General features: G+C 34.7%; 1 protein-coding gene across 1 annotated transcript in view; it reads left to right on the top strand.

Annotated features, from left to right (window-relative positions):
* slc9a3.2 (solute carrier family 9 member A3, tandem duplicate 2) overlaps positions 1–12324 on the top strand; it is a 34253-nt gene extending 21929 nt beyond the window's left edge. Inside the window, exons 3-16 of the mRNA XM_056479815.1 lie at positions 929–1089; positions 1163–1241; positions 2424–2601; positions 2693–2913; positions 3196–3398; positions 3817–3906; positions 5541–5611; positions 5702–5831; positions 8437–8600; positions 8770–8887; positions 9498–9671; positions 11231–11282; positions 11724–11804; positions 11919–12324. Of these exons, the coding sequence (XP_056335790.1) occupies positions 929–1089; positions 1163–1241; positions 2424–2601; positions 2693–2913; positions 3196–3398; positions 3817–3906; positions 5541–5611; positions 5702–5831; positions 8437–8600; positions 8770–8887; positions 9498–9671; positions 11231–11282; positions 11724–11804; positions 11919–12187 (1991 nt within the window). The 3' untranslated portion in view covers positions 12188–12324. The remainder of the gene's footprint in view (positions 1–928; positions 1090–1162; positions 1242–2423; positions 2602–2692; positions 2914–3195; positions 3399–3816; positions 3907–5540; positions 5612–5701; positions 5832–8436; positions 8601–8769; positions 8888–9497; positions 9672–11230; positions 11283–11723; positions 11805–11918) is intronic.
* The last annotated feature ends 2665 nt before the right edge of the window (positions 12325–14989 follow it).

Genomic DNA, 14989 nt, shown 5'->3' with positions numbered 1-14989 from the left:
TTAGCCACACCGTGTTTCGTAACATCTCGTTTTTATGAGGTAAGTTGTTAGCCCAATGCTCAACCCCCAACCTGGAAGACCAGGACATACACACATACACTACGTACAATTTAGCTTGCTGTGTTTGGACTGTGGGGGAACCCACTGCGCCACCGTGTCACCCCTGCGTGTATATCAATTAAGAAAAACGTATATAAGCATTTAAATAAATTACTTACTAATTTAACTTTTCTCTTTTGTCAGATGGGTTCAGGTAGTACCTCTGTCCTGCTGCGCTTCAGCAAAAGTCAGCATCACAAGCAAAATGACCACCTTGTGTCATATAAAATATATCGACCAATCAGCGCAGTTGTCAGGAAGAATTTCAAGTGCATCCAATCGTTTTAAACAGAGCCAAAGTGAATCGTTTAAGAAATTAAATGTTAAGTTCAGTGAACTTAAACTATAAATTAAATGTTTTTTGCTGCCTAATGAGTAAGTTAAACGCACCTGTTTTGATGCCAAAATATCTTTAGTAATGACAACAGCAGGGTTTACAGTGTACAGAAACAGTCGTTGGCTGTTTCATTCTTCAGTATGTCTTTCTCTGTGTTCAACAGAAGAAACTCAAAAAGGTTTGGAACAAGTGGAGGATCAATAAAAGATGGCAGCATTTTTATTTTTGTGTGAACAAACCCTTTAAAACATCACGTTGAATCTCATGAAAACCATAACAACATATTTTTTATGTTATTTTTACTCATTAAAATAAATCAATCATGTTTCAACTTAATTTTTTAAGCTACTGTATATAAGATTTAACTTGTAAAATTGAAAAAAATTGTAAAAAACTTGTAAGTTGAACTACATAAAGTTGATTGGATTTGACTTCAAATTTAAAGGAAGCAACACGTTTAGTCAAGCGTAAAACAGTTTGTCTGACCCTCAGGGACCCTGAACATCGGCTGCCTGCAGTTCCTGCTGTTTGGAGCCCTGATGTCTGCCGTTGACCCTGTGGCTGTGATCGCCGTGTTTGAAGAAGTGCATGTGAATGAAGTGCTTTACATCCTGGTGTTTGGAGAGTCACTGCTCAATGATGGAGTCACAGTGGTGAGTATTAGTTTTTCTGAACAGCGCTAAATGTCACGGTTTGTTTATCTGATATTATGTTTTTCTGTCACAGGTGCTTTATAATGTGTTTGATGCGTTTGTGTCTCTTGGAGGCCCAAAGATCAATGCTGCGGAGATCATTAAAGGAATCGGTATGAATATAAAGCTTCATCTGACAACTTACTGTACAATGGGTCCAAATTATTCAATTATTTTGCATCTAACAGTTTGAAAATCTGCCCCAAATAAAACACTAATATTATTTTAGCATCAATGAAATACTATGATACTGTTGTTTTTTCATTATATATGTATATTTTAATTTTCTGAAGCTTTAGTAATTCAGTTTTGTCATATTCATAGCTGTTTTATTCATGTTTTTTGTTGTTGTTTTTATTATAATTTTTAGGAAATAAATGAAAATGAGAAATACTAAAAAGCTAAAAAAGCATTTATTATTTTAACCCTCGTGAACTGTTCAAATTGACTACCCTTTCATTATGTTCGGGACTGTTTTTGCCCCATTGACTTCCATTGTAACCACATATTTTGATTGCAAAGCCTTGACACCAAATAATCATGCATTCTTGATTTTTGGTGGTTTTCCCTGTTGGTAAGATGTAAAAATTTGTCATTTTTACTGTTGATCATCAGTTGGTACCATTAAACCTTTAGATAGGCCTGGCTTTTATATGGAGTTCTATGTAGTAAAATTATAGTGTGTGTGCATAAATACACTTACTATGTTCTGACAGCTGAGCTGCTTATTTTGATTTTCTCAGACTTATCAAGCACACAAAGGTCTCTCTCACACACACAAACAAATACACACACTATACTCTATATGACGCCAAAGAAACTAATCTTTTTTTGCACTGCAACTAATGATCAACAGAAAAAACAAAAAAATGTACCTCTTCCCAATAAGGAAAACCAACAACAATAAATAATACATAATAATATGGTGTCATGGCTTTGCAATCAAAAAAATGTGATTATAATGGAAGTCAATGGGGCAAAAACAGTCATAACATAATGAAAGTTTAGTAAATTTGCCCAAAGTGTATTGTTGAGAATAATCACTTCTGTACTAGCATCAAATGAATGAGATCTAAGTAATAAAATCTAGTATATTTTATACTATTTAAAGAATAAGCACTAATAAATAAGTCCAAGTACTTAATGGAAAATAAAATTATATCTAAATACTAATTAATGACATAAAAAAGCCTTTAAAGATGAAATGCTAAAAGGGCCAACAACAATAAATAATACATATATAATATAATTTATATCAATTGATATTTGAAGCCTTTCAATTCCCTCTGCTATAGTTTCGTTCGGTGTGGTGGCTTTTGGAGGCTCATTTCTCGGTGTTTTGTTTGCCGTCCTGACATCCATGCTGACCCGGGTCACTAAAAACGTCCAGATCATTGAAGCCGGTTTCATCATTGTGCTGGGCTATCTGTCTTACCTGACGGCTGAGATGCTCTCACTTTCTGCCATCCTTTCGTAAGATCTGCTCAATAAACTCCAGATTTAAAAATTAGAGTGCATTGTAAAGTTCACAGTAAATCATAGACTGTGTTTTTGTACCTGACAGACTGACTTTCTGCGGTGTGTGCTGTCAGAAATACATCAATGCCAACATGGATGAGAAATCTGTCACATGTCTGCGATACTCTCTGAAAGTGTTGGCTAACGGCTCAGAGACCATGATATTTGTCTTCTTAGGAGTTTCAGCCATTGATCAAACCATCTGGGTTTGGAACACAGGATTCATCCTCCTCACCCTCCTCTTCATCGTTGTATTCAGGATGATGGGTGAGTTCAAGCCAGGAGTTCATCGCTGCCTAAAAAAAGTTTCTCTTATGAGTCAATAGCAAAAAAAGAAATGTAAATGTATATATTTAACTAGTAACAATATAACAATCACTTACTAGTATCTAATGAATGAGATCTAAGTAATAAAATCCAGAATCTTTTGATACTATTTAAAGAATATATAGATTTAAATTAAATATTAAATATTTAAATTACTTTATAGATCAAATGCTAAAATGGCCTGCATAACTGACTTAAACTGGCACACCTTTTTATTTACAGGTGTTTTCTTCCTCAACTGGATCCTCAATCAGTCTAGACTGATCCCTATTGACCTCACTGATCAGTTTGTGATGGGTTACGGTGGCCTGCGAGGAGCAGTGGCGTATGGACTCGCAGCCTCTTTAGATGAGAACAAGATCCCAGAGAAGAATCTAATGCTTGGCACCACACTCATTGTAGTGTATTTCACTGTCATTCTGCAGGTACGACAATATTTATATTGATTATAAATTATAAATTATAATAAATATATGAATTGGAAATACACAAAAGGCATTTTTTACACTTTTTACAAAACCTGTCACCGGGTGGTACTTTTTTTAAAAGGTACACTTTTGTACCTAACAGGTGCACATTAGTACCTTAAAGGTACACTTTTGTATCTTTAAGGCACAATGAGGTACACATTTGTACATTTTAGGTACTAGTTTGTACCTTTAATGTCAAATGTGGACCTGATAGGTACATAAGTGTACCATTTGAAAAGGTACTTCCCCAGTAACAGGTCTACCTTTATTTCTGAGAGTGTAAAATATGCCTTTTGTGTATTTCCAATTGTCCTAACCTGATGATCAACATGGTTTAACTAATTTGACGTCAATGTGTGTGTTCTTTTTGCAGGGTATCACAATGAAGCCATTGGTTAATTGGCTAAAAGTTAAAAAGGCAACACAGTCGGATCTGACACTCAATGGAAAACTGAACAACAGGGTAACCAGCAGTGATAGTGTTTACTGTATCCCTCTACTGTATATAAAGTTTTTATTATTTTTGTTGCCTGTGAAGGCCTACGTATCAATAACTTACTTTTATTTGATAAAACCTATACATATGTTAAAACCAACATTGGAAATACATGCCCAGGTCTACGTTTTTTTTTTTTTGTGAATCATGAAATACATTGCCCCAGTAACGTTTGCTTGCAGCTTGTGTTGACAATCCACTAGGGGCCACTGTGTACATTTTTGTGAATCTCAAATACATTACTAGGCTACATTTTCTCATTGTGCCATTTACATCTCCTTCTTGTACGCATTCGTGAGAAGCTGGGGCTTGTCGCGCATATATCACCTTGTGATCGACTGACCCACCCCAAACCCAAACCCAACCAATAGTGTTTTCATAATCAAAGAAGAAAAGAAAAGTGCATTACAGACTTTTACCATGATTTCACATTGTTTTTTAAAATTGGTTTCTGGAACAGTCCTTTACTTAACACGAACCAGGTCCACTCCGCATCCCAAGCATCACAGCGTACAAGGAGCTCCCCTGACTGAGAAAACTGACTGTGCCAGAAAAGTTGTCAAAGTTGTAGATAAGCAGTCAAGACGAACTCATTTGATTTCAGTGAACAGATGCATAGAAGATGAACAGAAGTTATTTTAGTGGTATTTATTTGGTGCTGCATAAACAACCATGCGAACACAATCCTTTATCCATTGAAAATGTGTCCCTGTAAATGTCAGTAGTGTAAAAAGGAACAAAAGCTGTAAGGCAAACTGCAGGCAAATGTATGCTAATGGTCGGTGCAATAGCCTAGTGGTTAACGCCAAAATAAGGTGCGGTAGCAGATCAGGGCGTCCCGAGTTCAAATCCTGGCTCAAGGACATTACCGAGCTATTCCCCCTCTCTCTCTCTCCCACTTCACTTCCTGTCTCATTACTGTTCTATCTAAAAAAGGCCAAAAACAAATCTTTAAAAAAAAGTATGCTAATGTAAATGGATACCAAAATGTAGCCCTGGGCACAGATTCCCAATAAGCCTGTGTTGGTTAAACCTATATATAGTGAATATATTATATATAGGTCCTATTACATCTGTCACATGCAGTCATGTGAAAAAGTTAGAACATGAAAATGATTTTTTTTTACCATATTAGGACAATTCTATAATCTTTGGCAGGTCTTAACTCATATGAATATCAGCATATAGCATAAACATAGATAAGTTAGACACTGCTAATCAAATGCCTATAAAGATTCACCCCAAAAACTGTATTATTACTTACCCTCAAGTCGATCCAATCCCCTTAGACCAGGGGTGTCAAACTCAGTTCATGGAGGACCGCAGTCCTGTTTTGTTCAAATCCTGCTTCAAGACAATTACCTGTAGATTTCAAACAAGCCTGAAGAACTTATTTAGTTTGATCAGGTCTGTTAAATTAGGGTTAAATCCAAAGGAACTCCAGGAACTGAGTTTGATACCTTTGCCTTAGACTTTAGATAACCTTGGGAACCCAGATGAAATGTGAGAGATTGCATTGGATATGTAGTAAATTTAAAAAGACAATTCAACTAAAACAATAATTTACTCACCATTTTACTCCTGTGTGTGCATATCTGTAGGTTTTTGAACACACATTGACAGGAATGGAGGACATCTGTGGCCGAATGGGAGATAACTGGTGGACGAGACAGTAAGCATTTCACTGTAAATGTAGACCCACGAAAATGTAGACCCAGTTAGTGTTTAAGCAATGTTGCTTAATATTTTCACTGCTTCTCAGTTGGAACCATTTTGAAGAGAAATACGTCTGCTGGCTTCTAATGACAAGCGAGGCCAGAAAGCGCAACGACAAAATCTTGGATGCCTTCCACAAACTCAATGTTGAGGACGCCACCAAATATGTCAATGAGGTGAGAGCAAAACAGAGTACTGTCAATTCTGTTGTAATATTTTACTAACTTGCTTAATTATTCTGTTTCCTTTTCCCAGTACTGTCAATGGCTGGTGACTTAAAAATATATATTTAAAATTGTTATAACCAATTATTATATTTATTATTATTATTACTATTATTATTGTTTAAAATTTTCTAAATGACACATTAATAAAAATATTCACAATTACTGATTATAAATTTGTATTTTATTTAAAAAGTACAGTTGAAGTCAGAATTATTAGCCCCCCTGAATTATTAGCCCCCCTGTTTATTTTTTTCCGCAATTTCTGTTTAATGGAGGGAAGATTTTTTTCAACACATTTCTAAATATAATAGTTTTAATAAAAAAAATCTAATAACTGATTTATTTTATCTTTACCAAGATGACAGTAAATAATATTTGACTGGATAATTTTCAAGACACTTCTATACAGCTTAAAGTGACATTTAAAGGCTTAAGTAGGTTAATTAGGTTAACTAGGAAGGTTGGGGTAATTAGGCAAGTTATTGTGTAATGTATAATGATGGTTTGTTTTGTAGACTATAGAAAAATATATATAGCTTAAAGGGCTAATAATTTTGACCTTAAAATGTTTTTTAGAATATTAAAAACTGCTTTTATTCTTGCTGAAATAAAACAAATAAGACTTTCTCCAGAAGAAACAATATTATCAGACATACAGTGAAAATTTCCTTGCTTTGTTAAACATCATTTAGGAAATATTTAAAAAAGAAAAATCAAAGGGGGGCTAATAATTCTGACCTCAACTAATGATATCTAATTATCATTTTTGAGCAAGTTATTATTATTAAAAATCTAAATGAAAATACTAATTATGGCTTATACAGTGGGGGCAAATAAGTATTCAGTACGTCACCATTTTTCTCAGAAACATATTTCTAAAGATGCTGTTGACTAAAAAATTTTACCGGATTGTGGTAACAACCCAAAAAATCCACATATGCAAAGAAAACAAATCTAATTAGTTTACAAATTAAGTAATGTGTTATAAAATTAAAGGACAGGGGACAAAAGTATTAAACACATGAAGAAAGGAAGGTGTAGAAAGGCAGTCAAAGCCCAGGCTGTGGCTGAAATCTCTCAGTAGTTATTCAGCAACCCTATGCCATTCGTCGTTGTAAATTAACATCAGCTGCTTCAGTCCAAGATCTACGTTATCAGGATAATGAAGATGAAACCAGGGTGGACATTTAAGCAAGACAATGATCCAAAACACAGCCCAGGAAACTCTCAAATGATTTCAGAGAAAGAAAATCAAGCTGTAGAATGGCTCAGCCAATCACCTGACTTAAATCCAATAGAAAATACAAAATAAAGATCAGATTTGATAGACGAGACCCACAGAACCATCAAGATTTTTACACTCTGTTAATATCTGTAAAATAATCACACCTGATCACATCTTTATGCTGCTATCACCCAAAAATCCTTTTATATAAAGTATTAAAAACATAATACCCATTTTTCAGATTTAGTTTAGTTTAGTTTTATTTTTATGTTGGTATTGTTTGGGTTTTTATCAAAATCTGGTTCAATGCCATGTCAACAGGTTCTTTAGAAATATTATTCCTAGGAAAAAACATGAGACGTTGAATACCCCCCCCCCCCCCCCCCCCCACTGCACAGTATATGTATGTGTTATATATATATTTATTTGGATTTGCTCTGGGACAATGAAAACACTGCTATATTACTATTGTTTAACGTGACTATAAAAGCTAAACATCTACATTTTGATATTCAAAATGTATCAGTATTTAAAAGTTATTTAATAGTAATTTCAATATAATAATAAATCACAAGCTGCTTTCAGACACATAAATGCTGTGTTTTGATAACACATTAATGTTTACACATAACACATAAATGTTTACATTGTGTTTCAGACACTTTGGTGCTGCAACACAATGTCCCAACCTTTTCTGGAATTTGGGTTGTATTTGAATAATGAGGTGCTCACCCTTGTTTTAAAGTTATAGTTCCCCCAAATATGAACATTTCAACACCATTTATTCACACTCAAGTGGTTCAAAACCTTAATACATTTCTTTTCTGCTGAACCCTCAAGTATTTCTAAACTTTTATAAATTCTTCTGTTGAACAAAAACAAGATATTTTTGAAGAATATTCCAACATTCTTCAAAATATCTTCTTTTGCATTCATCAGAAGAAAGAAACTGCAATTGGGAAGTGAGTGAATGATGAATTTTCTTTTTTTGGTTTTCCCTTTAATGATGCACATAGAGTAGAGGAACTATGATGTCACCTTGTAGGCTAATCGGCTGCTAGCATAAAACTGGAAAAACTGGATAAAACTGGAAAAACTGGATAGACCTTACCTAGCCACTGACCTTATTTAAATGATTTAACCGAAATGCCATTGAAAAAACCCATTGACTTTGGGACGAGGGAACCGGAACTGCTAAAATGCTAACTCGCTTCCGGGTTTTTTTATACAAAGTGACGTCATAGTTCCTCCACTCTATTATTATTTTATCAACAACTATATGTTTATAGGACAGTTATATACAAATTTATGTCTGATCGTGTTTTATAGGGTGAAAGCAAAGGTTCTCTGGCATTCATTCGTAGTTACGACAGTGCCTCTGTAGACTTCAAGAAGAAGCTTGCTTTAGAGTACGCAGACATCATTCCCGATATCATGGCTGACATGTCCGAATATGACTTTGACATTGACAGTGTTCCCGTGACCTCTGTCATGTAAGTGTGTTCAAAGATTCTACACTCACAGATATGGCACACTGTTCATCTTTTCAATACTTGTATGCAGTTCCTCTATGTAAAAAAAAAATGTGAAGCTGAAATCACCATACACAAATAAAGATGGCTAAATGTTTTGACTACAATCGCTTGGATTTTTCAAATCCAGGAAGAACCCGATTCCATCTGTATCTCTGGATATCCATGAGCAGGACCGGAGGGGCATGTCAAACGACCTCAACGCCCATCATCTACTAGAGCAGCACCTGTACAAGAGCAGGAGGAATGTAAGGACTGTCCTGCTCAAACAATAGGATTTCCACTTTTACATTGTTTCCTTATCAATACTTGTCTGTTTAATCCAGCCCAATCTCACGAGGAAAGTAACTATTTTAAATATTCTCCAAAAATTCATAATCCATATGATTTTTAAAACGAGACGTGCATCCAAACCGCACTCCTAACCTTACCCCTCATTGGGGGATGCGCAAATCACAGTAAAATGTATGAATGAATCTGTAGACTATAAAAAAATGCTGTAAAATTTAAAGTATTACTGGCAATACTGTAAAATTTACAAGTCCACTGTAAATTAACAATAACAATTGTGCTGTAAAATGTAACACTGTAAAAATTGCCACTAATACCATAAAATTTATAAGTGCACTGTAAATTTATAATTACATTTGTGCTGTTAAGCTACAGCACAATTGTAATTGTTAATTTACGGTGCGCTTGTAAATTTTACAGTATTACTGGCAACCAAAATTGCAAGTAATACTGTAAATACTGTAAAAATACTGTAAATGATACGAATTAGACATCAAATCAAAAAGTTACAAATTGCTGTGAGATTGCGTTGGCCTAATCATAATCTCATTCCATTCAAATCAATAGAACCGTGCCACATACAGCCGCAGTCACTACAACACCTCAGAGAATCCAGACGAAATGCAGGAGATCTTCCAGAGAACCATGAGGAACCGTCTGGAGTCCTTCAAATCAGCTAAGATGGGTGTCAACCCTGCCAAAAAAGTCTCTAAACACCCCAAGAAGGATGCACCACTTAAGGTATACCAAGTTTTTTATTCCCTGCTTTAGTAAGAGTAAAGGCCCCGGTATACTTCAAACTAAGTCCTAGTTTGTTGTTCATTTGAAGATAAAAGGAAGTTTGAAAAGGCTGAGTGACAGTATATTGTTTTTACACTGACACCGCCACACTGTAGTTGGAACACAGCCACTGATTGTGTAATCACCACAGACCAATGGTGCCTCAAAGGTGTTCAGGAGCCAAAACAAACTCCCCCAAAAGTTTGCTTTGATGAGCAGTTTTGAACTGAATTTTGTACCAAATTATGTCATTTCAATTCATCCTTAGGTTTCTTTTGAAGTATAAAGAGACTTTGGCCTCTATTTGAACGATCTAAGCGCAAAGTCTAAAGTGCATGGTGCAAAAGTATTAATGGCGTGTCTGAATCCACTTTTGCTATTTTAAGGACAGAAAAATACAGTCTGCACCTTGCTACATGGTCTAACAGGGTTGTGCTTATTCTCTTAATGAGTTATGGGTGTGTTTTGAGCATAACTTGCATTAAACCAATCAGAGTCTCATCTCCCATTCCCTTTAAGAGTCAGTTGCGTTGTGCCATGGCACTTTTGCTATTTACATGGTGGACTTCGTAGATGAAAAAACTGAACGCTTCACTAGCGAGAAAAAATCTGTGCAAAGATAAATAACGAGCCTCCTCCATTCGGCCTATTTACTTTTTCTTTATTTTACTTTTACTCTTTTCTTTACTCCTTTACTTTCATGGAGTAAGGAAATGGTGGAAACTCACTTTACTGAAGACATCCATTAGTCTACATATTTATTTCATTTGTTAAGCACAAAGATTTGTTTCAAATCTATTTCTGAATTCAGTTCTAATTTCCAGCAAACTAATAAAGTGTTATATCCAAACACACGTCCTACTCTTATGCCCCATATGGAGATGCACACGTCTCAAAAACCAGACAAAGTTTAAACTGGTTTTTATTAAAACTAATTTAAATAAGCATAAAATAAATAATGATACTAATAATAATAACATTATACTAATGCAAAATGTCATGAATAAACTGAAAAACTGAGGTGAAGAATTTTCACAGATCATCATGCTGTTTAAAACACAGCCACAGAGTCCTTCGTTCATCTTCAGAACACAAATTAAAATATTTGAGAAGAAATCAGAGAGCTCTCTCATATACTCCATACACAGCAATGATCCAAAGACATTCAAAGTCTAGAAAATTACCACAACCCTGTCTTCTCCTCTGTAATATATAAATTAATTTGTATTCTGACGTTAAACAAAGGTCTTAGGGGGTTGGAGACTCCAATTATGAGGGCAATTGAGTATAAGAGCAATTTTCATTTTTTGGGTCAACTAACTCTTTCATTTACAGTACATTTTTTCATGCCATAAAATAATAGTAGAGAACATGGATAATATGAAAACTTAAAAAAAAAAAAATTTAAAAACAAATGTGTTAAATTTGGCGGGTTCGTTTTTGTTTATAATGTTATACCAAAAATGTATTTATGGATATTTAATAATGTTTTATTGAGCATTTCCAATGTGTATTTTTAGCCTAATGGAAAGCCAGCTGACCCAAACAGAGACCATCTTTATGGTGATGAAGGTACATTTGATACATGATCTGTCTGTCTGTCTGTCTGTCTGTTTGTCTATCTACAGTATCTGTCTGTCTGTCTGTCTGTCTGTCTGTCTGTCTGTCTGTCTGTCTGTCTGTCTGTCTGTCTACAGTGTCTGTCTGTCTGTCTGTCTGTCTGTCTGTCTGTCTACAGTGTCTGTCTGTCTGTCTGTCTGTCTGTCTGTCTGTCTGTCTGTCTGTCTACAGTATCTGTCTGTCTGTCTGTCTGTCTGTCTGTCTGTCTGTCTGTCTGTCTGTCTGTCTGTCTGTCTGTCTATCTATCTATCTATCTATCTATCTATCTATCTATCTATCTATCTAAACAGCTATTTACTTGCTTAAACTTTGTAAAATAAAATTAGAAATATAATTGCTTGTTCTGTTTGTGGTCATCCATCATGACACTTGTGTTGTCAATTTTCCCTCTAGACTTTGAGTTTTCTGCAGACAGTGCCTCTAGCAGTGAAAATACTGGTCAGTTCCCCAGAAGAGTCATAAACACACCTGGAGGTAATAATCTTTTGTGTCTGCATACCAAATATATGTGACTGTTGTGCCATATACATACATCATGTATCATGTACATCGATATACATCATGTCATCATCATCATTACTCCTGCAGCCGGTGTGGATAATCCAGCATATATCCCTGAACTGGACACCTCTCCACCCATGCGAAACCCACCCTGGCAAACAGAGACGGGCAACAACGCAGCCGTGGCACCTTCTCAGAGAGCTCAGGGCCGACTGCCATGGACGCCCACTAACCTGAGACGTCTGGCGCCGCTGAGAGTGAGCAGTCGCTCCACAGACTCCTTTGCCATGCCTGAGCCTGCAGCTGACGAGGAGACGCCTGAGGAAAAGCCTGCAACACATCATACTAGACTGTAAACTGATATCTTTCCATCACCCAACATTCACCTGCTGAACATGTGATAGGGTTAATCCTTTAAAACTGACACTGAGTTGTAAGTAAGCTGTTATTATGTCATAATATACTCAGAGATCATAGGGAATCATAGGGGTGAGGCATAGACATTGAGGTTGGGGGGGGGGGGGGGGGTGTAAATAAATAATGATTTAAGTCAATTGATTCACACTATTGCATCGAAAAAGCACAAAAATTTTTTTTAGCTTAGCGTGGCATCGAAGAACAGCAATTTATGAGGAAAAACAGCGTATTTTACCCCAAACTTATTTAGGGATGCACTGAAAGCAAACTTCTTGGATGAATGTTTTTGTGTGTGTGTGTGTGTTTTGCTATTTAATTTGCCAATCTTTTTCAAAATCAATAGTCAGAATGTGTTTTTAGCTGTTTTGTCTTTCTTTTCAAAGAATAAAAAACAAGTCGAAAACTACAATTTAAAAAGTTTTAATTAAAATTTGTAACAATCCAGCAGACAGTATATGAAAATAATAATAAATATGTACAATTATAATATTTATATTTATGTAATTTAGTAAACATTTAACAAAATTCTCAGCATATGGACATTTACCTTAATCTGTACAGTGATAAAAGCTAAATTAGCTTTGCAATTGAAGGACAAAGACATTTACTGCTGAAATTGTCATTCTTTTGTGAATCATTCTTTTGGGCTTTTTACATATGAAGTCATATATATACAGTTGAAGTCAGAATTATTAGCCCCCCCCGAATTGTTAGCCCCCCTGAATTATTAGCCGCCCTGTTTATTTTTTTCCTCAATTTCTGTTTAATGGGGAGAAGATTTTTTTCAACACATTTCTAAACATAATAGTTTTAACTAATTTCTAATAACTGATTTATTTTATCTTTGCCATGATGACAGTAAATAATATTTGACTAGATATTTTTCAAGACACTTCTATTCAGCTTAAAGTGACATTTAAAGGCTTAACTGGGTTAATTAGGTTAACTAGGCAGGTTAGGGTAATTAGGCTCATGGTTCATAAAAAATTTAAAACTGCTTTAATTCTAGCCGAAATAAAGCAAATAAGACCTTCTCCAGAAAAATATTATGAGAGATACTGTGAAAATTTCCTTGCTCTGTTAAATATCATTTAGGAAATATTTAATAAAGAAAAAAATTCAAAGAGGAGCTAATAATTCTGACTTCAACTGTATATATGTATTAGGGGTGTAACGGATCACGGTTGATACATGATTTGTACCGATCACAACCCACGGTTCGGTTAATCCTAAAGGTTAATCCTAAATTTGTAATGATCGCAGAGAGATCGCCTCTCGTGTCATTCATTCTTCGAATCCTTCGAAGCAAAAATCAAGAAAGAGATTCAGTCTTTAGTCTTTTGAGTTATTTATTAAGTTACAAACAGTCAAATAACACAGAAGTACTTAGATAACAGTTTATAGTTTAAATAAAACCATTGACGTTTATGGTAACGATTAAAATCACCGTCATAGGCATTTACAGTTTTTCTTAGTCGCTTTGGTACATTTCTCAGATCAGAATTGAACAGTAAGTGCATTTCTCAAAACAATGCGTACAAATAGCAAAATACAACGGATTACCTGCAAAAGTCAGTCTCTTGCTCAAAATACTTAGTTCATCTCTCAAAACTAAATTTCTGTATCAATGAACAAGTCAGTGCCGTCAGAATTATGAATCCTTGTGTCATTGTGTATGGATAAGACAGTAAAATTATGTTGCATGTGACAGATTATGTGATTGTGATACAGAAAGGAAAAGACAGCACTGCTTAGCACAAAGAAAAAACAAAACAAAACTAGAAATGTAAACATAGGACAACCTCCTGTTAGACCTTCATTAGAAAAGTCAAGATTTACCGGGGAGAAATGTACCAGTTGTAGACAGATTTAGAAAAAAAGTCTTATTGAAATGTATAGAAATATTATGACAAAATATTATGACAATTTGTTCAGCCATTTTGCAAGTTAAGACTTATGCCATGAACAATGGATTACATTTTTTTAAATGGATGTATTATTTTAAGACCAAAATAATACATTTTGATCAACATGGCATAAGCAATTGATAATGTAGGAAACCTCAGAGAATTGAACATAATCATTTGCACAAATGTACAAAAGCATTTGTAACTTGTTCAAATTAATAAGAAACAGCTTTTCTGATTGCACAAGTGACACAATGATGTGAAGATTGAACAGGGAGTTTTGAGAATTTCAATTCTGATCTGAGAAATGGACCAAAGTGACTAAGAAAAACTGTAACTTTAGACGCTCAAAAATAAAAGTTGTAGGTAGTGATTACATTATTTAACCAATAGGTGGTGACAACCAGCCATCAAAAATATGCCACTGAATAATTCTTCAAAAATGACACATCTAGCAACGAAACTTGAATTTTTATTCATGTTTGAAAATGAAAACTGAATCATTTATTGAAAATGACACTAAAAATAAATATGGGTTGTAGAAATTATAATGTTAGATTTTTACATTTATCAGTAGTAGTAGTAACAGTCAATTTTTCGCAGTACTGATTAGTTTACTATTTATTTTTATTCAGGTGATTATTTCTTCATTTTATTTTTAATAAAATTACAGGTTCTAAGTTATGTTTATTAAAACCAAAAGTGTCTTGCAGTGCTGTTTTTGTAATAAATAGAAAGCAAATTACATTTGTCTTCCTTCTTTTTGGTTGATCCGAAAATTGGTCCGATCTGTGACTAAACAACCATAATGTAACCTGAACTGTGAGATTTGTG

This window comes from Danio aesculapii, chromosome 19 (assembly GCF_903798145.1).
Source record: "Danio aesculapii chromosome 19, fDanAes4.1, whole genome shotgun sequence".
NCBI lineage: Eukaryota > Metazoa > Chordata > Actinopteri > Cypriniformes > Danionidae > Danio > Danio aesculapii.
The sequence above is the reverse complement of the archived record's forward strand: the minus strand, read 5'-3'. Positions and strand labels throughout refer to the sequence as shown.